The sequence below is a fragment of the Pelobates fuscus genome, chromosome 3 (assembly GCF_036172605.1).
Source record: "Pelobates fuscus isolate aPelFus1 chromosome 3, aPelFus1.pri, whole genome shotgun sequence".
Classification (NCBI taxonomy): domain Eukaryota; kingdom Metazoa; phylum Chordata; class Amphibia; order Anura; family Pelobatidae; genus Pelobates; species Pelobates fuscus.
Window position 1 is genome coordinate 287,718,451 of NC_086319.1, and position 27,374 is coordinate 287,745,824.

Consider the following 27,374-nt stretch of genomic DNA (forward strand, 5'->3'; position numbering starts at 1 on the left):
TTTAAGGGGCTAATGAAAAAGGTTCAACAACACATTAAACAAAATGGTGTCAGTAGTGGGACTGAGCATTGCATTATGGACACAAAGGGGTGTTCCTCTTTTGTCTTTGTGAATATTGACATTGATATTTAAAATTATTAAAGTTCCTTATGTATTAAAATAGAGTATGGGTGTTGCAAGCAAAGGCGAACACGCCTGTGACAGACAGACACAGCAGTGGCATGGCTGAGGAAAGACTGTCCTCCCATCCCCTTGGTGCAGTCACAGCAGAAAACACCAACACTCATTTCCTTCCTTTGCCAAAAAACAACAACAAAGTGGAATATAGCTATTTCAATACAAATCAAAAACCTTCATTACAAATGCCCCTGCACACAAAACCATAAAGACATATTTCAATATTATAATTAACCCTTACATTACCCAACGTACTGTACCTTACAAATAAATACCCAAAGATTTAGGAATATTGTTTTAAACCATGTCATTATTATTATTACTGCTACTTCTACCGGAAGCAAAAAGGAACATAGGTTTGGTTGAACTGGAAGAAAATTAACATTTGTATTTACAGAAAGCCTTTTCCTCAGTGGTTTTTAAAGCCTTTGATTAATTAATGATGCCATTGATTAAACATCAATCTGCGTTGAAAATTACTTTGATGTGGTAAATATTACCTTTTCTATCTCGGTCTTATTATTCTTAGTCATAGTAATAATAATAATAATGATAATAATCATCTGCTTGAGTGACCTACTATGAAATGGTTAATCTGCACCTACCTTAACACTGTGCAATTGTTCTTTTGTCTGTATATCGGTGCTCTCCTTATTTATAACCTGCAGTGAAAGAACATGAAGAAAAAAAAAAAAAAAAAATGTAAAAGCAAATTCAAGCTTCTGAGTTCAACATACAACATCAAAAAAGAGCAGGGAAATGGACGAGATGTCCCGTGTGTATTCACACACTGGCCTGGGGGTGGAGGGGGGTATTTAAGACAGAACACTAGTAGATAATTAAAATAGCACAAGCACCCAATCTTTGAAAACCAAAAACCCTAGGAAACCCAGGAAGGTTTGATAGTAGACAGATCGAACAATAACCTTTTGTTTAAAGGATCTGGCTTCAAAATTCTAAACACAGTTGATTACAAGCAGCCATTTTAGGTCTGCTCCTATAAAGACACTGGTGCATTGGGTTTTTTTTTTTTTTTTAACCTCCCTCCCTCTTTAGTTCTCTCTCACTCCCTCTTTTCTGCCAGACGCTGGGATCATTATCATAAAGGCTGAGTTCTTAATACCTCTCTCCTTTCCTACCCCCAGCACATGATATGTGACATCCCCCCCCCCTCCCTATACACACACACTTGCAGTAGTAGGAAGACCAAGGCACAGGGAGGGTGGGGGCTGGGTGCTGTAATGCTGCTTTTTTTTTTTTTTTTTTTAGATCTTTCTTAACAGGCAGGGCAGACCATGTGGTTTCTCTCCCAGCCATCAGCAGCTGTCGGAATCTGCGGACTGGATTAGAAGGATTGAAGGAAGTGTATAGTTAGTTGTAGAAGCTTTTCTTTAAATATATTCTTAGTTTTTGTATGTCCAGATAGACAGGATTTACAATACTGACAGCTAACCCATTGCAAGGCAACTGGTTTGACTGCATTTCAAGAAATGTTTACCAAACCACAAGGATGATTGTGCATGCACCATAACCCAATAGCTGGAGTGGCAAAGAAAAGTTATCTGTACATATAGTACAGGACAGTTTACTGTACATATGTAAGCGTAAAGGTAGACAGATTCCAAAGAATTGGGGGAAAAAAACGTTATATAATAAGCTTTTTCGAGCAAGGTCCTTAATCTATTGTTTCTGTAACATTTTGTAATTGTCTCATTTATTGTTAAACCTCCCCCTTTATAATATATATACACACACACACGTACACCCCCCCCCCCCCCCCACAAACACCCAAACGCACAAGACTTATAAATTAGAAGTTTTCAAATGTGGTATGAATAAATAAAACATGAATCAACATTATCATGTTTCAAACCGTTTCCACGCCACCATGACCTACTACACGGGACAGCTTATTGCTAACAAAAGGTTAACGGTAGAGGGTGTGGTTTCAACACTTTAAATGGCACTCTGTCAAAACAGGCACTTTAAAAGCGGAAGTTTTAACACGTGGGTTGCCGTAGCTGACCAACCTGGCAACGGCATGGTTAAACAAGATTAACATAACAGGAAAGCCTTTCTTAGGAGGATGTTCTGCGTGTGTTAGACAAGAAATAGATAATCTCCCACCCTTCGTTTTACTTCCTCTCTACAACACTTAAAGGAAAGAAATACACATATATTTGGATCCATAACATATTAAAGAATCCCAGTGACAATCCGCTTTATACCGGCCGGGTTTTTTACAATGTAGCACTGACAGCGAGAGGAGGTGGGGGGAAAAAGGTCCTGATGACCTAAAATGAACTATGAGGGAAAAAAATTAAATAAAAAATGTCCTAAAATGGAACTCTAGTGTGACGCTTAGTGCGTCTGAATTGTGCGCTGCTTTAACTTAAAGGAGCCGAGGCTGTAATGAACACACAGCGCACGGACTACCAGCAATACCAGGAAGAGCTAGGTCTTTAAAAGGTTTTAGTATTGCGAGATAGAGGGAGGTGTCATTTTGAATATTTATCATGCTGGCACATTCTTCTGACATGTATTTTACAGTTCCTGAAAATGATTGTATTATTTATTTTAACAGAATACCAAAGTTTATTAAAAAGTCTGCTCTCTGTGGAGTTGAAGAGCATGGGTTGGCAGAACAAAGCATTAGTGCCATTGGAGGATATTCATTAACTCCTAATACCGTATGAAACATGAAGTGTATTTGCTGTAGTACTCTAGTATACTCACTGCTACTACATATCTATTGATTCCTTGCTCTAAATAAACAGTATCTTACAAATTATCAATCTTTATTAAGGTCACTATATCTGGAACCCTAGACTTAATGGTCATTAACATGTTAAGAGACATCACACACTCTACACAGATTGATGTTAAAAGCACAGTTTATTGGTGGTCTACTAATGAGACTCTCTATACATCTAGAATTACATAATTAGCCATACAAAAGTCACACAGGGCAATTGTTTTGTCACCCCTAATCCTTAGTAGCAGACATGCCTTACTTATTTGTACCATGGACATAATATTCTAGGAATAACTCAGTTTGATCGTAATCCACATTATATATCACATGGTAATTGGGAACATTATTTGTAATAATATTTTGTCATATAATGACATATAATGACATATGATGTAAAAAACAGAATGAGAGAAAAACAGGCATATAACTAAAGCTTAAAATGTCATGCTAAAATGCATCATTTTAAAGTAAGAATAAGAAAGAGGATTATTAGAATATATATTTTCTGCGCTGTGCATTGATTGTTTGATTATTTGGCCAGAGTGCCAGACTATCATCAATCATATGTATAAAATAACATACATACATATACACACACAACCTGTAACATTTATAGACCAGACAAAATCTCACATCTAAATAGTCAACACAACACACAGATTTAGCCAATCTTTCACACCTATATACTTCAAATATGTATACCCGTACAATGATATATCCATGCACAGACTGTAATAGAGCGTTTGAAGACATGATTTCATAGTCGCGGCTATTCCATTACAGGTGTTTCATATTGCCAACGACAGCGGCTACAGCCTATTCGGAGAGAATCATAGATGGCTGCTGTTCTAACACAGCACATCCACAAGTAGAAGTGAAGGTCCGACATCATGGATAATTTAACCAATGAATCGGAACAGTCTGCAATCACAGCCGTCCTTGCTCTTTATAAACTATGCTACTAGTGGGAGATGTTCAGATCCACACATATCGCAGGACATAAAGCCAAGTCAACCAAGCCAAACACTCCGGTGTCTAACATGATTTGGCGCAGATTTCAGCCACGCTCTCAGGATGTCATGGGTAGTGAACATACACTTGAAGTAGTCTGTACACAAAGTTTATATTTGCAGTAGAACCCATCACAAAAATTTATTAACAAAAACATTTTTTGTGTTATATTACAAGTGGCTCTGTTACTCATTTTTGTGTTTCTTATTTATTTGAATGATGAAAAATACTATGCATAATGTTATAATACAGCTGTTCCATTTCATTGCTAGATGGAAGGGAGAGGAGGGTGGTTGTAAGAGGTACATCATGCAGGGTTAAGGGGGTGGAATTATGGCTGTGGACAGCAATCAAATGTATACAGTATTGGGAGAACCTCTACAGGACATCTCTTTATGAGAGTATGCCCATAGTTTTTCAAGAATTTGTTCAATCATTCAAATTTCCAAAGGGCTTAAGTCTATTTTTTTTTTTTTTTTTTAATTCTTTATTTTTGTAGTGCATGAAGGTATAACAGTGAATGTGTGGTACCCCGACGGCATTCCACACACGTTTTAATGACATTAATAACATTGGGGTATTTAGGTACTTTGCACATTTTTAATATATTAACATGAGGGGTCAACTGTATGCGCTGTCGCTTAGAGGAATGTTGAACGCTTAAAACAAGATAAAAATAGAAATAGAACAATAGATTAAGTTATGCATCAGGATTGTCAGACATTGCTAAACGGTGGGTCCCTGAGAACTTTTAAGATTCACAAGCATTTGTTAGCAGTTCATCTAGAGTGGTTACAGCAGAGTAAATGCTACTAGTAAGTAATTAATAGGACGCTCGTAGTGAGTATTAAGTGTGCTAAGATTTGTAGTTAAGAAGTCGTTAGGCTTCAGTGAGATTGTTTTAAGTAGTTAGATCGTAGATTTTTAACTAGCAAGATACTTTTGCAGTGTTGTTGCTTGCCTGATAAGTTATGCATGGACAAACAATAAGCTATATAGTGGCTGACAGTGCTAAGATTTGCCTTCCATATAGAGTCACTCCGCTAGCCTCTCTAGACATGTTAATGCTCTGTTGTGTCAGTAGGTAGTTAAGTATATGCTTAATTTACCAAGCTAGCGTACATTTTGTAGGCGTTATAATCAGGCTCATTGGATTATGTATGGGGTTAACAACCTGCAGTATATACATCAATGAGCTACATTGACTAGCATTTAAATGTGTTGCAGTCATAGGCATATAGTAGTGAGAGACATAAGCTCACATAGTCTGCGCATATTGGGTAGAGTGACCGCTGGAATACGGTTTAGTCCTTACGGCATGGTAAAGCGTTCAGGTAAGATGGTGTCCATCTGTATCATGGCGGAGTCAGAGTTAAATAACGCTGTCCGCAAACCTGAGAGAGTCTCTGACTCAGCCAATCCCCTGACTCGGGAGGCTCTTAGGGCATGTGAAGAGGTAGGTGGCAGCTTTGTTCTCCTCCGTGGGGGGTCCCTGCGCCTGATGGATCTCAACTGTGCAGTCCGAGTATGTCATGGAGGTGTTCGACCACCAGCGTTGACGTTGGCCGCTTTCAGGGTTCCCCGGATTGCTTGCCGGTGCTGTATGGCCCCTGCTCGAGCAGGTAAGTCGGTTTGTGCCGGTCCTTATAGGCGTTTGTGGGCTGTTGTAGCGCCGGTATGGGTGGGCTACTGCTGCCATCGGTTTAGTTCCCCTGGAGCTCTGCGTTTGCAATCTTGCTCGTTGGGCCGCGCCGGTCCGGGGTCCGTGCTGGATCTCTGCGCGTGGGTGAGATGATTTTTGGCGCTTTACTGTAGTTGACCCCCTTGCTTTGGTTGCTTGTTTTTTGTGGCTGCTCCCGCTTTCAGTGTGGCTCCAGGCCCCAGCTTTCGAGGTGGCTCGTCCCCTGTGTCTGCTCGGCCTGAAGGAGTAGTGCGGTGGATATGCTGTGACACGCTCTGGGGCTTTCCGTGGCATGCCCCGTGCGATATTTTCGAGTGGGGGCTCCTGCTCTGTGGGCCACTGGAGCGCCTCCAGCTTCTCCCAAAAGGAGCTGAATATGCCGTTGAGTCGTAGCTCTGTGGCCTTCCAGGCTGTGCACAGGGTTGCGTTGTGTGAGCCTTCCGCCATTTTGGAAGTTGCACTGTTGCCCTCCGAACTCGGTAAGCTTGTCGCTTGGGCGTCTCTTAATGTGGGGATCGTGTGGGGGTGGCCCGGGATAACCCCCGCCGGTCCAGAGGGGGGGGAACGAGGGCTCCAGGGCAGGATTCCAGCCGTATCCGGCGGCAGGAGAGTGGCCGTCTCTCCCGCGCCAGCCATGCTGGTAGGCCTCTCCAGGGTGGTCGGTGTGCGCCGATGCAGGTGTCGCTTATAGGGTATCATTGTGTGCCGCTCGGTTACTCTTTTCCCCAGGAGGCCTTTCGTCGCTGATTTAATGACTTTTCTGGGTTTTATTCTCGCTTTTTTGCCCCAGTATGCAGGAGCCGTCGCGGTGTGCGTCCTCTTGGCTCGGCTGTCAGGCCCCGCCCCGGGCTTAAGTCTATTTATGTGTAGTAAAAATAGAAAAAAAAAAATTAAAGGAACTTTATAGGTACCAAGACCACTTCATCTCAAAATGATCTGGGTGTCATTTCCATGTAGTTTTAGAACTGTCATGTAAAATATTGCCAATTTTCTGTAATGATTTAAATGCCTCTAGAGACAGTCACTCTGACAGCCACTACAGGGACTTCCAACAACTCAGGTGGTCTCACAGAGAAAATCTGATTGGTGTAGCGCAGCGCCTTGCCATGCATGCACACTAGCCTCTCAATGCTTTCCTATGCATTGGCTGAGATCATAGATCCCAGTGATCTCAGGTAAGTAGGCGTGCAAGCAGGATGGAGACCAGCCCAGCTAGGACTGAAGGTAAGTAAAACTCACCCTTTGAGTGCTCACACAGCGAGGGAAACATTAGTACAGTTAGATAAAAACTATAGCATTAGGAATCCATGTTTGTATTCCTAATGCTATAGTGTAACTTTAACCGACATTCCAAAACAAGGATTTAAACTCAGAATACAATTCCTGGATTGGGTACATTTCCTTCTTATAATACTATAGCATTCAGATTTGTATCAAGATGGAAAACCATTGTTCTAGATTGAAAGGGCTGCAATTAACTGCTAACCAAATTTGCCCTATGTCTGTCTATCCATATGAAAGCGCATAATACTAAATGTGGTCCACAGAGTATGCAAAACGTCAAAATTAGAAGTGTTCACAGGCAGTGGGGCTGAAAGCTTGCCTTGCAGAGTGTTGAGCAAAGGACCGCAGACTGAAAGGGGTTGTTTTTTTCCATTGTATAACTAATTACAATTTAATATTCATGTAGCAAATGCAGACAGCTGGAGGTATTTGAATCATGCAAATCTGAGTCCATCTGTCTCCCTGCCTCTTGTACCCAAATTTAGGCAGAGCCATCACCTTCAACTATAGGTAGTAGGTGTTAACTGTGATCCAGGCGATGTAGAGGATATTACGTTTATGACAAGACTGGCAAAGAAATACATTGTAGTACAATTGGGAAAATGCTCCACCTTAAATCAAGTATACCAAAGAAGATCTGTGACTAGGCTTATACTGGGTTTTTGCATTTGCTTGATGGTGTGAAAACATGTTAAAGTTGAACAGTAGTTTAAAACGTGTTTCTCATGAGGTGCTTCTAATTCATTTATATTTAACTTAATTGTACAATAAAAATTGTTTTAAAAAAAAATGCTGTGGGAGACCAGTAATACTCAACTATTGTCTACAAATGGTCTGTAATGGTAGGCATATTAGAATAACAGACAAAACAGCAAGTGCAAGATTTGTCAGAATGCATATTTGCATCAACAGCACTGAAAATGTCAATGACAAATAAATTGTACATTTATTAAACCGATGACTTAAGCTCTGGAAGTTTAGTCATCAGGTGCTTTTTCAACATTTAATGCTTTATCATTATCAGTGTTATCAGATATATGCTACAAGTAATGTCCATTTAGAAGGGTCAGAGCAGGGAAAGGCACCCTTCTGCACTCCAGATGTTGTGGACTACATTTGTGAGACTTTGACAGCATCATTGCTGTAAATGCATTATGGGAAATTTAGTCCACAACATCTTTAGTTGCAATGGTTGCCTACCCCTGGTCTAGAACAGGGATCTCAAACTCTGCCCTCCTTCCAGATATATTCTGAATTACTGTTCCCATGACTCTCTGGCCATCTACTGCATTATACAAGTTGTGGAACTCTAGAGTTTCAGAACCCTGATCTAGAGAGATTTTATAGTGTTGTTCCAAAGCTGCCAGGCCCACCCACTGTCACATGCTGGCAAATGCCAGCTATCCAGATGTTGATCGCTCATGACTCCCAGAACTTGTGTAATGCAAGAAATGGCCAGAGAATCATGGTAACAGTAGTTTAGAAACATATTCAGTGTTTAGTGACAAGGCCATACATCTAACTTAAAGGGACACTATAGTCACCTGAACAACTTTAGCTTAATGAAGCAGTTTTGGTGTATAGAACATGCCCCTGCAGCCTCACTGCTCAATCCTCTGCCATTTAGGAGTTAAATCCCTTTGTTTATGAACCCTAGTCACACCTCCCTGCATGTGACTTGCACAGCCTTCCATAAACACTTCCTGTAAAGAGAGCCCTATTTAGGCTTTCTTTATTGTACGTTCTGTTTAATTAAGATTTTCTTATCCCCTGCTATGTTGATAGCTTGCTAGACCCTGCAAGAGCCTCCTGTATGTGATTAAAGTTAAAATTTAGAGATTGAGATACAATTATTTAAGGTAAATTACATCTGTTTGAAAGTGAAACTAGTTTTTTTTTTCATGCAGGTTCTGTCAATCATAGCCAGGGGAGGTGTGGCTAGGGCTGCATAAACAGAAACAAAGTGATTTAACTCCTAAATGACAGTAAATTGAGCAGTGAAATTGCAGGGAATGATCTATACACTAAAACTGCTTTATTTAGCTAAAGTTATTTAGGTGACTATAGTGTTCCTTTAAGCGGCTCCAAAAATAAAAATAAAAAAAATGAATATTTTATGTCTATAAATTAAATAGCCAGGAGTGTGATAAGAGGTTCCATTATAGCATTAATTCCTTTATGGTCAAATAATAAGTTGTTGGCAGAAAATAGAGCAAAATAAATAAATAAAGACTGAGGTGGCCATAAACTGACCAATCAAGTCTATCCAGAAAGTAATACACATCAGATATAATATTCAAATGAAAGTCCAAAACGGGAAGTCCCAGCTGTTGGATTACAACTATCATCATTTTAGATTAGAACCCGAAGGCAATATTTCTACGATGTGTACATACTATAAACTTGTACTTAAAGGACCACTATAGGCACCCAGACCACTTCAGCTCAATTAAGTGGTCTGGGTGCCAGGTCCATCTAGTGTTAACCCTGCCTGCTGTAAACATAGCAGATTCAGAGAAACTGCTATGTTTACATATGAGTTAATCAAGCCTCTAGTGGCAGTCTCATTGAAAGCCGCTAGAGGCGCATCCGCGCTTCTCACTGTGATTTTCACAGTGAGAAGACGCCAGCGTCCATAGGAAAGCATTAAGAATGCTTTCCTATGGACTGCCGCCCATGCGCATTCAGTCGAAGAGGGAGGAGAGTCCCCAGCAAGGTAAGGGATGAACCCCTTCCTCCCCCTGGAGCCCAGCGGGAGTGGGACCCTGAGGGTGGGGGGGGGGGGCGCCTAAAGACAATGTAGTGCCAGGAAAACGAGTTTGTTTTCCTGGCACTATAGTGGTCCTTTAATTTAAGTGATAACAGTAGTGTAAAAATCAAGCATTGGACAAATTTTTTTTTAAATAAATGACCATATAATAATAATAATAATTAGGGATTGGCCGATATTCAGCATTTTCGGTATCGGCCTATAGAGATACCGATATTGCCGATAATACATACCAGGACCGCTGGGCCCATTACAAGCCTGGCGGACTTGGGGGGGCCCTTGGGGAGAGGGGGCCCGCAGCAAGCGCTTACTTACTTTCCCAGCAGCTCCCCTGTGTAAATCTTGCAAGTCCTGCAGCCGCCAGAGAAGTGCCACTGGTTACCATGGCAACGCTCCGCGCGGCACACAGCTCGCGAGAGATAGACAGGGGAGCTGAAGGGATGTAAGCGCTTGCTGGGCCCTCACTGCACAGTCCATGCCACCGGACTACCAGGGAATGCCATATCCCCTCTCCCTGGCCAAGTAAGAAGCAGGGAGGAGGGACTAAAAAAAAAAAAACCCCCAAAAAACACTACACTGCATTCACTATACACACACTACACAAACACACTACACAAACACACTGCATTCACTATACACACTACACACACACACACTGCATTCACTATACACACTACACAAACACACTCTGGATTCACTTTACGCACACTACACAAACACACTCTGGATTCACTTTACGCACACTACACACACACACTGCATTCCCTTTACGCACACTACACACACACACTGCATTCACTTTACGCACACTACACACACACACACACTGCATTCCCTTTACGCACACTACACACACTGCATTCCCTTTACGCACACTACACACACTGCATTCACTTTACGCACACTACACAAACACACACACTCTGCATTCATTATATACACACACTACACAAATACACACTGCATCCACTACACACACAGCTCCCCTGTCTAAACACACTGCATCCACTACGTGTGGCATGTATATTTTGTGCATTTACCTTTAGAAATAGTTTAATTTTTCAAAATGGTAAATGTACAAAATATTGGTAAGTTATCGGCAATCAGCCTGAAAGTTCACAGATTATCGGTATTGGCTCTAAAAAAATCAATATCGGTCGATCCCTAATAATAATTGTCTGTCCAAAATATACAACAGATGCCAAATAATGGACAGCCAGAGCAACGGGTGTAAATCCTCCATCAAGTATCTTTTTTTGATAGGAGTTGTGAGCTATAATGTCATCTAACACCGGAGATCCATTCTGTTACTTTGGAAACTCTTTTGAATTAGCTTCCATTCCTACATATTTTCTAAATAAGAAGAGGGATCCGTATACAACCAAGGCTAAGTGATCAAATGGTAGAAAAAGCTCTAAAGGCTAAAAAGTGATCATGAAAACTCAGCTTTTTGAGAACCAGGCAAATGGAAATGGTTTGTGCATATGTGCTTCTCTAATTGCAGACTTTTCTGGAGTAAATCTTCAAATGTAACTAACCCCTTCAAGACGCTAGGACATTCTATGGAGTCCTAAAAATGGTGCACTTTAACACCATTAGGATTTCATGGAACGTTTTTGCATTTTGGTGTGAGCAGTTAAATCTCTGCTCGAAATGGGTAGACCCAGATACCAATCGTCCCTACCTGGAGCTCCCCTCTGTCAGCCAGAGCCATATTTAATGTTCCCAGACTGACAGATGAGCTGTATGTAGCGCTCAAAGTGAGTGCTCCATATAGTTCTGTAAATCGGCACAGCATTGTTAGAGAGAGAAACCAGATGTCTGAAAATACCATGTCCGGGTCTCCCTGCATGCTGGTCGGCCTTTTTTCTGACTGTCCAGCACCAATCACTATTTGGTCAGCAAGGACAGCATGTAGTAGAGCAATAAAGGGAGATCTCCCTCCCATGATGCATCTCCTGGAGCACTCTGTACAGTGTGAGCTGGAAAAAGCTTCTGCTGATGTCAGAACTGAGTTGATATTAGTGTAGGGGTAGGGTAAGGGTTAATAATTGATTAAAGTAAATTCTAGGTTATGGATAGTGTAGGGCTAAGGTTAGGATAGGTGTATGGTTAAAGTTAATGTAAGCTTAGGGTTAGTATAAGGTTTGTGTTAGCTACCAATAATTAATTTATATCCTTGACATACAAGGTATTTAACAATAAGGACTGTAATATGTTAATATATTTAAAGGTGTTTTTTTCCCGTTGCATCTGATGCGCAAAACTTATAAGCAAAACTGTGGGAATTTTTTTTCTCTATTTTTTTAAACATAGGGTATTAAAAGAAATACATTTCTGACTTTGAAAAAACAATATATAATATGAGAAACCCTTTAAATTCTGGGTTTTTATAGGCATTGGAGTCTCAAACACTAAACTCAGCAGAGCCATTAGTATTGCTAAAAAAAAAAAAAAAAAAGGATTGTGGAATATAAATAAAATCGTAAGTCCACTATCTTTTAAATAGGTCAAGTAATTGACATCTGCAATGTGGTTTTAATGCCCAGAGTCTCCACAGTAAGAGAACTGCACAAAGTCTTCTCATTTGCAATCGGTAGAATGCACATACACAAAGTCTTCTCAGGGGATGTCACTAATGCAGAATAGTCATCAGCATAATCAATAAGACAGCGTGCCTGACTCCTCATTGATAAAGAGATTACACACTTCTGTTCGATTAGGGATACTGCTAAACCCCGAATCACTGACTGTTCTAAAGTATTGGGGGTTGCAAACCATTGATATACTTGAGTATTCAAAACTTTTACCAATTTAAAGTTGGAAAAAAAAAATTCTTAGAGAGCAACACATGGGTTGGACTTTCAGTAAACAGTTGTAGTAAGCCATTACTTTCAATTATTTCGCGAGCAAACCCTAGAAAGGTATGTGTAGCTGCAAAGCAATATAGGCTTTGGTGGGAGGCAAGAGACCGAGAACTGAAAACAAAAAAAGGTAGGCTTGTGGAGGTTTTTGAAAGTTCTATATTTGAAGTAGCAAATACAACGGAATTGCTAAAAAGCCAAACTAGAAACCCATAACATGTTTTTAAAAAACGAAGGCCTCTCACGTTACTCGAGAGTTCAACTACTGCATAGTTTGTGCTTTTCAGGATGCAACCCTACTTGTTAAAACATTTTCCCATTGTCAGGAATCTCCCGTGGGACCAATCTCTTTCCAGTGGAAAACAACAGAAGCACACAATTTAATGACAGATCACAATCCCTTGGTTTGCTCAGTATTTTCTTGAGTGTGTTTAAACATGAGTGTGTTTCAGATGGGAATCCCACCACTCGATCCCTTATATTCACTCTGGACTTTTTAACCACAATACCAAGTAGTTCTTGAAGTCTTATCAGTAAAGATTAATAAAATCTTTGGTTAGTAGATGCGAAGAAAGCATGAGAGAAAAGACACAAAAATCTTAAGAAAAAAAACACCAAAATATAGCCAGACTAGAAAGCGTACACATTTCGTTTCCACATCTTTGCAGGTGCTTGCTTTAACCCATACGTTAATTAGCCATGTGCGTGAACTCCTGGCTGGCAGTCCTATTCTGGAGTTTAGTGGGAACAATTCCAGTGCAGCAATGCAACAAGTCAAAATATTACTCAGTTTTTACTATTAATCATAGAACAAAACTCTAAATTATTAACCTATTTGTTATAAACTATATTAAAATCAAGCTGGGGCAATTAAAATATTTAAATAACTTGACATTAACGTTAAACAGCATCATGCACTCAATAGCCAAACAATCGTGTGTATTAGAGAAGCAGTTGACAGCCCGCAAGGGATTGGTTTTAAAATGTAATCCGTACTTAGAGCTCTATTTTACATACAAATTTTGTTTTTTGTTCAAGTCTGCAACCAATCATGCAGAGGATAAAATGATATGCACCATTTAAAGTATATTTTATTCTAATTAATTTAACATTTTGCTTCTGTCAAAGAAGTGAAAGTCAACTATGTTTTCAGCTACTCTGCCTTAAATTTGAAATACACGTTTAGTTCCCTACGAAATTTCACTTTTGGAAGTAACCCTGTTAAATTATTTGTACTTTTTATTTTACATGTAAAGGAGAGAGTATTATAAAATACATTGCCAACCTTGTACCTACTCTGAATTACAGTTCACCTTCCAAATATTAACTTGATGACAGTTTATCTTATGGAAAAGGGAAGCAGATGTTCCACTTTTGGACACGGTCTTGAAAGCTACAATTTAGAGAAAGGGGAAAGAAGAAGAGAAAAAAAAATTCCCAACAATGCAACTGTTAATAGATTTTTCCACAGATACACCAACTGAGGGTTATGGCAAACTGGCAATTTAAATTGCTTTTTTAAATGCTTTGTAACTGCATAGCTAGGGCAGCCTTTCAGGTGGGGGAGCAAGCACCAGTAATAGGCCCTGCACTCCAAGGGCCTCAAGCTAAAAGCCCCAGTTTAGTGGCTCTCACAGTTTAGTATATGTGAGCCAGGCAAAGCTTTAGCCTATTGCTGTCCTGCAAGCAGTGAGTAGATGCCTGTGCCTGTGCAGTAACACTGAGGAAGACAACATGTCCCATGAGGCCATATTTCAGCACCCAGTTCTGTTCTGATGAAGAGGAGAAGCTTTGCTGGTCCCAAACACTACACACCAAAAGGAACACTTTTTGTGTGAGTGCCTATAGATGGGTGTATATATGTGTGTGTTTATGGATATCTTGTGCATCATTGCTAGTATGGTGTCTGCATGTTAGGGTGTCTTGTACATGTATGCATTAAGGTGTGTATATTTTTGTGTCCATCTGTTTGCCAACATATGTCTGTATGTTATCTACTGTGGGGTTGTGTTGCTTGTTAGATTGATATGTGTATAAGGTTATGCATGGATAATTCTATGTGCGCGTGTCTAGTTAAATGTTTGTATTTAGCTATTTATGGATACATAGCTAATCGTGTATGTGTTTAGACGGGACACACACACATAAAGAAATAAAATACAGATGAGAATACATTTCGCTCAGTGATTTCTCTACGAAGTTTAACTGGAAAATGTCTGTTATCCAAAATTACAAATGGATACGATCATATTAGAGGGTATAACTGGACTTGGGCTGGGGCAATTTCAGGGAATTTAAATTGATATCAGAAGCTACGAATAACCCTTTATTACACTGAATACACATTTCAGCATAAAAACCAAAAGTATATTATTTACAGAGAATAATTTCTAAAAACATTCACTTTAAAGAGAGGTGTGGTGGATTTTATCCAGTTATTTTGCTGTGGAGATCCTCATGCAATTGCGGAGGGACTAAAAATGAGAGACAGAGGCCATAGCAGCGACAGTTTCTTTCAAAACGTACACTGTGGCGGAACCCACCTCGCCACTGGGCATTGGAGGGGCCTGGCTGCCTGCCTCTTACCCGCTGACTATGGCCCCTGGAAAACTGGTACATTTAAAGATTTATATTTGGGCTTGTTATACTGTATATTGCTGTTGCTGGCCCTTTTAAACTCATCTATGGACAGATTGGGACTTTTGGGACTACTGTCCCTTTAAGACTGTGAAGCATATTCTAGTGTACTGCCTGTAATATTATATATGTATTTATGTGTTAAGTTTACCCTGGGATCTGGATGCAGCATTCATCTGATTGTTCGGTAGAATCCCTCCATTCATTATATTGAGGGAAACTACCGAACAACCAGACCACCCAGGACTAAGTGTGCCTCCAATTACCGTTTGCAACAATGTTGCAAACGGGTAATTGGCAGTCCGTGCAGTGTCGTCTTTGTCCTCTGGGTGGCCGCCATTCGGGAGCCGAACACGTGGCGGCGGCCATCTTAAACTGCCGAACACGTGGCGGCGGCCATCTTAAACTACCGAACAGCGGTGTTTTGCCGTCGAGTGTCTGGAACTGAAAACGGACACTCGACTAGGCAAGCACCGCTGAGACCTCCAGACTTCCAGGATTTCGTGGGGAAACTCACGAACTAGGGGATTCATGCGAATTCCCCTTAGTCTCTATAACCCAGGCAATTCGTCTGTTTCATTCCTTTTTCTGTGACCGACCGCAGGGCCAAAATGCATGGAACTGATTTCGGATACTTTACCCATGCGGTCGGTCAAATCTTTGGAACCCCATATCTCCCGAACCATTCATCCGAATGACTTGAATTTTGAATATGTTGTCCCCCTGAATAAGGGCTATCCAGCGATGCTGGATTTAAAGGTGTACCCCCGTTTTTTGGGGTACATCCAGAACTTGGCTGAAAAGTGTACCGGATAATTGGGTTTAATGTTATCTGAGGGGAGGGGATGTGTGGGCTGAACCATGTATGTGATTGGTGATTTTATGCCTCCCCCTTGGTGTGGCCTGTATGTGTATTATTGTAATAAAAGCCAGGCTGGATGAGCCAGTCGAGAGTTCCTGTTTTACCCTCAAAGTGAAGTGTCGTCTCATTATTGGGAGAAGGATTTATTGCATGCTGTTCCAGTTGACTGCTAGGAGTGTAAGCCTATTAGTATGGTTCCTATTCAATGGTCTACAGTATTCCTATGCTTGAGAAGATTCATATGCTGAATCGGTTCGGTGATTGTGGTGTCTGCCAGAGTGCTTGGAGTCCTCAGGAAGCGCTAGGAGCATCCATTAACGGAGGTACCCACTACCCAGTCGGTTATATATTATATATATATTGGTTATATGGCAGGCGTGCCCTCAGTGCGCACTTCTGCCCTCTCCGTATATACGTCTTAAGTACAATGCTTGTAATTAATGCTATATTTGTACAGTTTCTAGTGTCATAACTCTTGGAACCAAAAGTGAATTGAAATATGCACAAAGAAAATTGCCCTTATATATTATTAGTCATTTGACTAGCGCAATTTATAGATAGAGTCCTGTAGCACTTTGACGTCTACTGTATTTACCATAACAGAATTCCTTAGGTCTTACTATAATTGTTACATCAGTTCTTTCCTATTTGGATTGTACAGAGAATTTAATAGCAGTATCTTAGCTTTTCAAGTAAAACTCCTTTCTGCAGATATAAAACCCAGCCCCTATCTGAAGTGCCAAGTAACTAACTATAGGATCAAGTAGTAGGTTGATGGACCTGCTTGCTGTGCCAAGACTGTGCCATTCACGTGGCACAGATTTAGAATGACTCCTCACAACACAGAGCCTAATCTCTATTCATAAAAGTTGTGCAATGGATAAAGCTTGAAAGAGAGAAACCGCATCCGTGACAATAACACAGGCAGTGAAGGATATTGTACAATATCCATGAAACAGGATCTACTCGTTCAGGGTTCTATCAAATTAGTAAGAGGCATACCAAGCCAAAGAACAGGAATATAAATTAAATGTAAATTAAAAATAAATCAATAAATAAAAAACAAAACACAGAATAAAAGTTACATGGACATGTAGTACGGTGGATAGAGGAGTGGACAACTGCCATAATCCCTTGCTTGGCATCAATGATCAACTTATATACAAATACAATTCTTACGGAGAAGAAAAATGGATCAACATAATTAGACAGACAAACAAAATGAATAAGTAAAAAAGGGTACAATTAAGTTAAAGTGAATCAACATAGCTGAGTTGAGAAGCAAAGCTAAATAAACATTTATTAAAGTAAGGATTCCGAAGATTCATGTATAGACTCATACAGGTAAAAGTCAGTGTGTATGTGCAGTCTTTTCTTATATATCTTAACATGTCATGGCCTACACCACTAGCCACCTTTAAAAAAAAAAGTTAACAGCCGGGGGCGGGGCCTGGCCATCATGGTGGATAGATGCACATGGTGAGAGCTCCTCACATAAAGCTTCAATTTCACTACTTAGAGAGGGGATCATACCCACAGCGAACACTCAAACAAGTACCTACCTAACCTGAATGCTGGGGTAACCTCCCGACCAAGTTTGGAGCTCCGCCAAGTAGCCTCGTGGTCCGAAAGGCTTTTGCGGCCTAGACGCCTAGGATACTCCATGGAGAGGAGAAACGGCCGATCTCCTGGCCTGGACATGCCGGCGTTCACAGAACCGACTCTAACGCCCTGTTCCCCCCCCCCTTTGGACCGGTGGGGGATATCCCGGTCCCCACTGGTGTAATCTTGGAGCTTACCCTACACAACAAAGAGAAACTACAGCTCTAAACGAAGGCAGCCTGCTACCTAAAATGGCGGCACCACCAGGGCCTACAGCAACAGAAGCCTGCTCACAGCCACCCGCCACTGTGGACCCGCTCCTACAAGCATTTGACAGAATATGCTCAGAATTCTGGAAGAAACTCACTGACCGAGCTCTTGCTGCTGCTCACATGGCACAAGCAGTGGTACCTCGGATCAGGTCTGCTGACGCATCCCGGCGCAATCCTCATGCAGCAGCGGCGTGGAGACACAAGCAACGGGCACACAATGGCACCTGGGCGAGAGGGCCGGGGAGATTACAACCTCTGTTGCGCTCCCGGATAGGGAGCCACGGCGTAAACCGACGACCAAATCCCGGACCTTTATGCCGCCCCCAGAGGGCGAAGACACTCATCGCAGAGACTCCTCACGTCCAGAGAGCTGCTCGTATGAGCACCTGGAGAGGGACACAACGGCGGACCAAGTATACAGACATGGACAGAGACTTACCGGGTGGCACACTGCCCTTGACGCTCAGGGGAATAGGCTGAACCTGGTATTAGTCCAAACGCCTGCATAACGCAGTCACCTGCATAGGCGGTTGCCACATTGCACACTACACACTACACCCTTCTCTTACCTATTTGAAAATCGTTAAGGTTACTGATAGTAATGTTGTCCCAACAATTAGCGACACACTGTAATGCTCGACTATAATGTCTAGTCTTATCACCAGTGGTTTACTTTAACTTTCTAGAGTAACATCGCAGCAAGATATACAGACATATAACAAATGAAGCCTCTCCCTCACACAAGCCTATAACTTGCCTATTGAATGTTTCTTGATTTAACTCACATGTCTAGCTATTTAACTATTTGATATTACTGTACACGCCTGTTACTCATTACTGTTATTCTCATGCCTACAAACTAAAATATAAAAATGTGCTTGTAAATCATCTGTCCTGCATGTTTAGCGTGGAAAAAACTTGAGGATTGCTCTCGGGGCACCTCAGGCCTGCATGTACCCATTATACGCACTGCAAAAAAAAAAAAGTTAACAGCCACTGCAAGCTTGAAGGGCCCATGTCACACTCACCAGAGAAGAGTGGCTAGTGGAAATTTTGAGCCCTCTATATATACATACCTTCTGCATGCAAAGAGAAGAACATTATCTAGGACCCCTTTAATATATGCTGCATACTGACAACAGAAAATATGTCAAATAAAAGGAGAGGATTACAGAGACACTTTCTTCAGTCACCCCCACGTGTATCACACAGCAAGTCTTCTGCTCCTCCCCTCTCCCCCCCCCCCCCCCCCAGTGTGCACAATAGGAGCATTGTTTGCATTGTTATTCAGCTTCTATAGGTAATGACATATGCTAGAACTTTAATGCAATCCGTTAAAGCAGCCTTCTATATTTCCTTTACAGTGCACACTCACTTTTACTTTTTAGGATCTCTATTTTGATGTAAATTTACACTAATCATCCAATGAGTTCTTTGCAAGAACATTTGCTTAATCTAGATTGCTATACTACTACAAAAAGATAACTTATCCCAAACAAAGAAAGAATTGTATGGACTGCTTGTTATTATTGTTTAAGACTATGTGACAGTTTAATAAACTACCATAAATTCAATTTTTTTTATTTTTTATAATTTAATCAGAAAAGAGCAGAATTTGCAGATTTATAATGTGCAGATGTACATGCTGAAGTTTGGTTTGGTTTAAGTTTGAAAATGGTTACTCCAGTACTAAAGATGAAATGGGTCTATAAATGTATTATTAAAAAAAAAAAAAAAAAAAAAAAAGAAGTTTTAAATCAATAAGGATGTGGAAAAATGATGGGTTGTTACTCTTGTGCAAGCAGCAACAAATTGCATTGGCTGTTATTCCTGTTTTTTCCCTAGTTGAACTATTTAAATTAATTCCAGAGATTCCATAAATATTACATTAAACCAGGATCGGAAAAAAAATTATAAAACATTTACTATTTTATTAATAATGGTTGGGGGGGAATAAAACAAAATCTAAGGAATGAGTTTCTACAAAGATTGTACAGGAAAGATCTAAAAACAAAAGAGATAAAAATGTGTTAATATGTGGTAAGAGGGGATGAGAATGGTTAGACCTCCCCATATCACTAATGAGCATTAGCATTCTGCCTGTGTTCCCAGTAGCAAAATTTAAGAGGAACGTTGTGAATTTGTTAAATTTGACACCTCTCAAGACAACAAATTAAAGGCTACAGAATCCAGGCCATGAAAAGGGACCTTTGTACCTGCAGAACAAGAGGGGCAGCAAATTAGTTATTTATTCACAGAGGCAAAGATGTAATTGCCTTTTTAGTCTGGAGTCATACAAGGAAATGTGAAATACTTATTAGTTATATTACAGCTAAAATAAAATCTTGTTTCAAGGACTTTGCTAAAAGTAGGCAACCATCAAGTCCCAGTACAACAGATAAAACCCAATGGGAGCTGCCGGTAATAGTTACAACAGATAATCTAACTTCAGCTTGCTTAAATACTTTATGTATAAAGAGTGTGTCCTCTTTCTTAATTTAAAAAAACAAACACATAATTAAATGTTTTCATTGTGGATACATTTGCTGAACAGTAATCTTTAATCTTTTTGGATTTAGACAGCGGAGTAACCCTTTAAACAGATGTCAAATGGCAAAATGCTATAAAATGTACAGCAAAAACGTTAAGAAACCTCCTTCTGCTCACCACTCACAACCCTCATATAAAACCCAGAGTTTCCCCGGGTCTGGACCCCAAGGTGCTGTCCAAAATACGTGCACACACGATCCTCCCAACAGTTAGTATCTGAGAATGGAATGATCTTGCTGAACTACAACTCCCATGATTCTCAGCCTATTTCATGCATAGAATCATGGAAGTTGTAGTTCAGCAACATCTGGAGGGCTGGAGTTTGGGGAAGCCTGCACTAGACCCTAGTTAGGGTCTGATGCTCAGATGCAAAATCTAACCATATTCAGTTAAGTTTCATATTTCTGATATTTTATTTAATGCACATGAGATCTGGGAGTCTCGAACGGTTACTGCTCATGTTTTAAAGCATGGTCCCGCAAAACCTCTCTATCACCACTAATCGACTTGCAAGTCCAATCATTCCTTCAACATTTACTAGTCTCCGAGAGGCCACTAATAATAATGCATTTAAATCATCTGACAACTATGAGGATTGCATAGGGGACACTGTCCCTTCAGGTGTAGTGCAGAAAATCCGTGAGTCATACCAATATGGGCTACTGCATTTCAGGAAACGTGCCTTTCTATGTTGATGGATCAATATCACTGGAAACACTATTGTAGCGTCTGGAACTGGCAACACTGGGGTGTTTTGATACATTTGCAGTCAAGAGATACTGGCAAATCACACAGCTGCAATTTATTTTCACTCAAAATTTGCGGTATTGCATGATATTGTGTGACCTGATCAAATAACAGGGATAATCTTATGACCATCTGCTCCTCTTGGGCTCAGGGACGATTAATGTATATTTCACCTAGATTAATGGACGGCAAATACATTAGAAGAGGGTTGGAACATTCCTCACTCAGAAACATAAGTGACAGCAACTTCATATCGGTCATAGCGGAATAACAGGTTTAAAATTCGGTTAGGTATTGAACAAGCAGCAAAGAAAATAAAATAATAAAATGCTGATGTTTCCAAAGCAGAAAGTAGATTCTAATCGGGTACAGAATTCAGATCAAAGAGAAATAGGTTTCCCAGTGCATACTGTGGCGTTTTTCCTACAGCGTTACCTAGTGGACCAATGTAGAAAACTGCCCTGAGAGGTAACTTGAGGACATTGCAACAAGAAGGCTTATGAGTCATTTTCCCAACGCAGATCAGCGGCTGGTTTACAGCTATGCGGCAGTGTGGGGTCGTCTTAAGGGGAAGACAACAAATAAGAAGGAATGAGATACAAACAAAAAAATACGATTGATTTACCAATGTCTTGCTTGAAATATAGGAGATTTGTGATTCTAAATCGGAGAGGAAACAGTGGATGGTTTAATAAAGAGACCTGGCTGTGATAAAGAAAACAGTGTTGTGCCCAAGATCAGGAATTGTGCAACAAAACCTTCTGTGGCTGCAGAATAGCGCTCGTAACTAAAACTACGGAACTAAATTCTAAAACAAATACGATCCAGGAAGGAAAGCACTGGTCTGATATTATTAAAGACTTGTGGGATTGTCGGATCAAGGTCGATATTTCTATGGAATAAACAAGCCAAGATTAAGACTTCAATTAAAAGACAAGGGCATTGCGCGAAAAGGAAGCTGACTGACAGCCATCTTCCAATGATTCCTTTGTTCATGGACATTTATTTTTGGCCATTAAACTATAATTATGTGATTGGAGTGCAGCTTGCTATTAAGGAATTGAGAGGTAAAGATTTGAGTGCAGATGTGAAAAGTGACGATTATATTGACAGCACACGGATGTTGTAAAATTCTTAATAAATCTTTATAACTAACTAAAAATTTGAAGAAGAAACACAAAATACAGAATAAGTACAATTATTCATATAAGAATGTAAGCACTCCCTAATGCAACAATAAAAAGAACGGAGAAGGAACAAGAAACCCACACAATTCTTATCTGTTCCGGTAATTTCAATTTTTTTTTTAAACTATGCAAGGATAGTCGGCACCTCTACTACTGCTGCTGGAATAAAACTAAAGTAGCTGCCACTGGGGAAATCCCTGTGAGCTTATCAGTACTTTATGATCCTTAAACTAGAGTCTAGGTAGCTGGGGTCATCAGTTGTAGCTAACTAGCACAGTCTTTTTCCCTCCTGTATGTCTGGAATAGGTCAGATTCATGCAACTGGATTCTGATCACAATGCAGTACAAGAAAAGCGCTCCTAGGAGCGACACACACAATAGGAGCAGTATGTGGCGTGCAGTGGGGGTGGGGAGAATAAAACCCAGCTGGCAGCCATAGGATACGTTTGCCTATACCACATGTCAAGAATCATTCCCTGGAAGGAGGGGGGAGGAGGTAGAGGAAGGAGGAGCGGGGGAGGGTGACGCAGGCTCTGTTACAACCCCAAACACAAAAGAGAGGCCTGACTGGTAGTCCAAGAATCCCCAATTGCTGACATTGACGGTGTGCCATAGAAACAATTTGGATAGATGCTAATTATCATAATCAAGGTTAGGAAATCGCAGAAGAAAGGTTCAGCAAATTAAATGGAAAGGTTGTTAGAGATGTTCCTCTCGCATACCCACTCATACAATTCTATGTAATAACACATGTTAAACAATGACTGGCAACAGAGGTTGTGGGTGAGCAGGAGCATATCATTCAGGCTGAAAGCAGCACGGTGGTGCTATAGAAAAAGGTTAAAAGTGCCTGTTTGATGGGGTGCCCCTTGGGTGAATGAACCCTTTACTTTCTACGATTATATTATGAATCTGGCAAAAGGCATTGAGACTGAACAAAGTGAGGAGAAAAAATCAAAACAAAGCGAAATAAAAACCCCTCCACTTTAGTAACCCTTTCACATACATAAGGTCAAGCATAGTCTATAAGTAAGCTCTTGAAGTTCAATATTTTAGTTCAATACATTTTGTCCTATTGAGCGACGAAGGTCTGCAATTATTACTATAGCCACAGAAAAATGTTACAGAAAAAGGACAAGATGTTAGGAAATGTTTTAAATGAAGGCTGTGAAAGCAACCTCTTATAACACATTAAAAAAAAAATGATCTGGCAGTGAAGGGGTTAACACCCAGCATCAAAAATCTTGTCAATAGTTATCCTCTTCCCTCCCATCCTCACTGTATAATCTCATCCACCATGATCCTTACCCACTAAACAAATGACTGTTTATTTAGAGTGTGTCCACCAATACGAATCAACAGGTTTAAACACAAACCAAAATATGGTGCATACCAAAAAACATGCCTCTATAGGCAGAACATTGAGAAAGAGGAAAAAAAAAAAAAAAAAGGAAAGGAAAAAACTAATTATTTGAAGCACATATTCAGTTGTTTTTCAGAGCTCTGCAATATTAATTTTAGATCTCATAAAGCTAGGGGGAGGAGTTGCCACCAAGGCTTCTCTGCACATTGCACACAACCTATCTAAAAGTCCTTTCCATTAATTAAATACTAAATGCTTGTAAGACTAGCGCCCCCACATTGAAACCTGCCTATCAATGGCGGGCATGTCAAAATATCTGCAGCGCCTCTCTGGACATGACACTTAACCCTACACCAGACAGCCATGCTAAATAATGCATCACAGAAAAGGAAAAAAAAAAAAAAAAAACTGCATGACTCATGTAGATATGTGAATGACTTTCTGAGCTCTGAGTTCCCATATGGTCTAGCGGTTAGGATTCCTGGTTTTCACCCAGGCGGCCCGGGTTCGACTCCCGGTATGGGAATGAACTGTTTTTTTTTGTTTTTTTTTTTTTTATAAATATTCTAATTGAAATACATATCCAAGAGGCTACATCACAGAGAAACACACAAATCATAATATAGTGTTTCATAGAGGATTATTAAACAAAAATGTAATTCTAACAGCAGCAAAAACTTAAACGGAAAAGCATACTTACATCTCAGCTACTATTATATGAATGAGTATTTCCTCACCCAATGTGAACTGATCTAAAATGTATTGTTTGTTATATATATATATATTTATTTATTTTTAAAGGAAAAAAATATATAAAAAGAAAACCATTAAGAATGGTACAAGGCATGCGCAAAAACTTAGAGCTGGTGTACAGCCAGTACACAGAGTTCAAGCAACAGTGGAAAAGGCATGGAAAAGTCTGTGTGGGAAGCCCCAAATTATTCCCATGAATAGAAACCTGTATTATTCTGACTTTTTAAATCAATTAGTGTGCCCTCAGGTACTTAACACCACTTTTTAAGTGGCCTAACCAAACACCAGCAAGACGTTTTAATGGACAACAAAAGTAAATAAAGTATATAAATAAATAAAAAGCATTGCCTTACAAACAAAACTAAATATTTATCTGCAGCTTCTCACCTCTGTTCCTTTGAGTGGGATCAGTCTCTTCTTTTTCAGTTTTTCACACTTTCTCATCTTGCAGATCTGGTGGCTGGTACTCCGGTTGACACAGTTGTAACACGCTCCACAAGGCTCCTTTCGTAGACATGGCGCACAGACCCCACAACGTTTCCTCTTTTTTTGAAATTGTTCTACAAGTTCCGATGACCTGCTATTACAGGTAATCTTTTCTCCAGGTATATCAGGTCCTTTCAATCTCCCCAAGGGTTCCCCATCATCATGGAAATCATAAATGTCTTCGGACCCCACATGTTGAGCTACTGTTGACTGGGTATCCTTCATTGCTCAGCCAAAATACTGGACAAGCCTAACAAAGAACCTTTAGGACACCGGTTTTGCTACGAAAGCATTAGGCATCAGCATGTGTGGGGTCTGGTTAAATGTTATCTGGTCCTGTAACTCAATGTTAGCCAGCTTTTAAAACTGAAACACAGTTTAAATCCCTTCATTTGGAAGTGAACACTCGTGTAGCATGTACCTTCCTACCAAATAGCATTCTAAAGACCCACATTCCTCTCCTCCCAGTGCAGCGGACCTGTTGAAGAAAAGTGCAAGCGCATCTGCCGGAGATTCCCTACTTCCCCCTGACAGTTCATCTTGATGCCAAGAGTGGAAAACTTCTCTCTCTGGCTTTGGGGTAAAGTGGGGAGTACCAGACTTTTTCAAAAAGTTTTCCTATGAAAAGAGAGAAGGAAATCACTCAGAAGACAATAAAAAAAATGGATGTGTGACTGGTATATGTTGATATCCATTGGAATTCCACGGACTATTTCCCCCCCAAAAGAACCATTACATATTTAAAAGGTTTAATAAATAGAGCCAATATCTTCACATGAACACATAAATGATAACAGAAAATATATACAAATAATATTGCTTAGTAGAACCATATAATGCAAAAATGCAAATCTGTAGTGCTACAGTAATGGCTCAAGTGTATCTTTAGATGTACTGGATGACTATATACTTACAGCCATCAAACAAAATGGAAACAAATTCAAGATACAAATAATGTTGCTTAATATAACTATGTTACAATAAGGGCTCAGTGCATCTTTAGATGTACTAGATGGATAAATACCTACAACCATCAGACAAAATGTAAACAAATTCAAGATACACATCTTAATCAACTTAAAGTAAAACAAACAGCAAAATATGTAGGTATCCACACAGTATGAACAGTGCACCTAGACATTCACATATACTCTTTAGAACCATCCCCATTCAATGCATGGTTACTCTTTACACATTTACTTAATAAAACACAATTTACTTTTGTAGCAAACAGATACACTGCAACCTAAGTATATTTGTGTATATATCAACAGAATTCAGTATAAACACACAACATGAATGCAATACACACCAACAAAAGTCCTCAGCACACAGAGTGAGGTCTAATGACAGGCCAGAGCTCTCTCCGATTCTTTGTTCTGAGCCCCGAGCCGGGGGCTCTATCAGCAGATCTGCCCTCCCCTCCCCCTTCAACAAAGAGACCCCCGCCTCCTGCAAGCAGGGAAAGACTTCCCCCTCCTAGAACTAAGCGATACCCCAAAACATACTAAACCGCAGATATTTCCCCGCTCCACACTTATACATTTCTAACTAGGCTCTCTTCCCAGTACAGGAGTCAGTGACCCCTAATAAATCATCGTCCCCATCAGATTCTCTCTGAGCCCTGTATATGCCTGACTGACAACGAGAGAAACCCACGTGTGCACAGAGAAGCACAGGGATCTCAATGAATCCAAAACTTCACCTTTGGTGTAAAGAGAAATACGTGCAGATGTTGGTATGTTCACATCAACACACAATCAATGGAGGGGGATCCATTAAATCTCACACTGAGCACATTACACAACAGAAAACTCAATTAAGATACAGGCCATGCATGAATGACATAGTACTTCGGCAGATACAGCGGCGGCAAAATTATGTTATATGCACTAATGTATTTATTTATAGCATCGCCCTATGCACATACTAGTATAAACACACAAGCTGGGCCATTGACACAAGCATACCGTTCTAGAATGCCGCATTTGCAGAGTGTAGCAAGCTTACTGATCACTGTTCCATTCCTTGACAAGCAGACGTGACATACAGAGCCGGTGCTTGGGAGCTGGAATGAGAAAGCACTCAGCTCTCACTCACCTTGTGTGTGCCTCACTGTGAGCCTCCGGCACTGAGAAGGGGGAAGGGAGAGCTCAGGGGCACAGATGTGGAGCAAACAAAAGGGAAGTGATTGAGAAACACAAAGATGCGAAATGGAGTACTAAGGGATCCGGAGCCCATTCAGAGACAGGGGGACCAGCATGAACAGGGAGGGGAACAGGTGCTAGGAATAGTGGGGAGGGAGAAGAAGAAACGAGGGAGGAGAGGACATCACTACTAAGAGGAGAACGATGAAAGAGCGGCATAAAAAGA

General features: G+C 40.4%; 1 protein-coding gene and 1 non-coding gene across 2 annotated transcripts in view; one reads left to right on the top strand and one right to left on the bottom strand.

Annotated features, from left to right (window-relative positions):
• TET3 (tet methylcytosine dioxygenase 3) overlaps window positions 1-27,058 on the bottom strand; it is a 105,138-nt gene extending 78,080 nt beyond the window's left edge. The window contains exons 1-3 of the mRNA XM_063448668.1: window positions 26,972-27,058; window positions 24,903-25,619; window positions 783-839 (exon numbers count right to left, since the gene is read on the bottom strand). Of these exons, the coding sequence (XP_063304738.1) occupies window positions 783-839; window positions 24,903-25,226 (381 nt within the window). The 5' untranslated portion in view covers window positions 25,227-25,619; window positions 26,972-27,058. The remainder of the gene's footprint in view (window positions 1-782; window positions 840-24,902; window positions 25,620-26,971) is intronic.
• On the top strand, window positions 24,217-24,288 carry TRNAE-UUC (transfer RNA glutamic acid (anticodon UUC)). The gene has a single exon. It is a non-coding gene; the product is annotated as a tRNA-Glu (tRNA).
• Window positions 27,059-27,374: the final 316 nt, after the last annotated feature.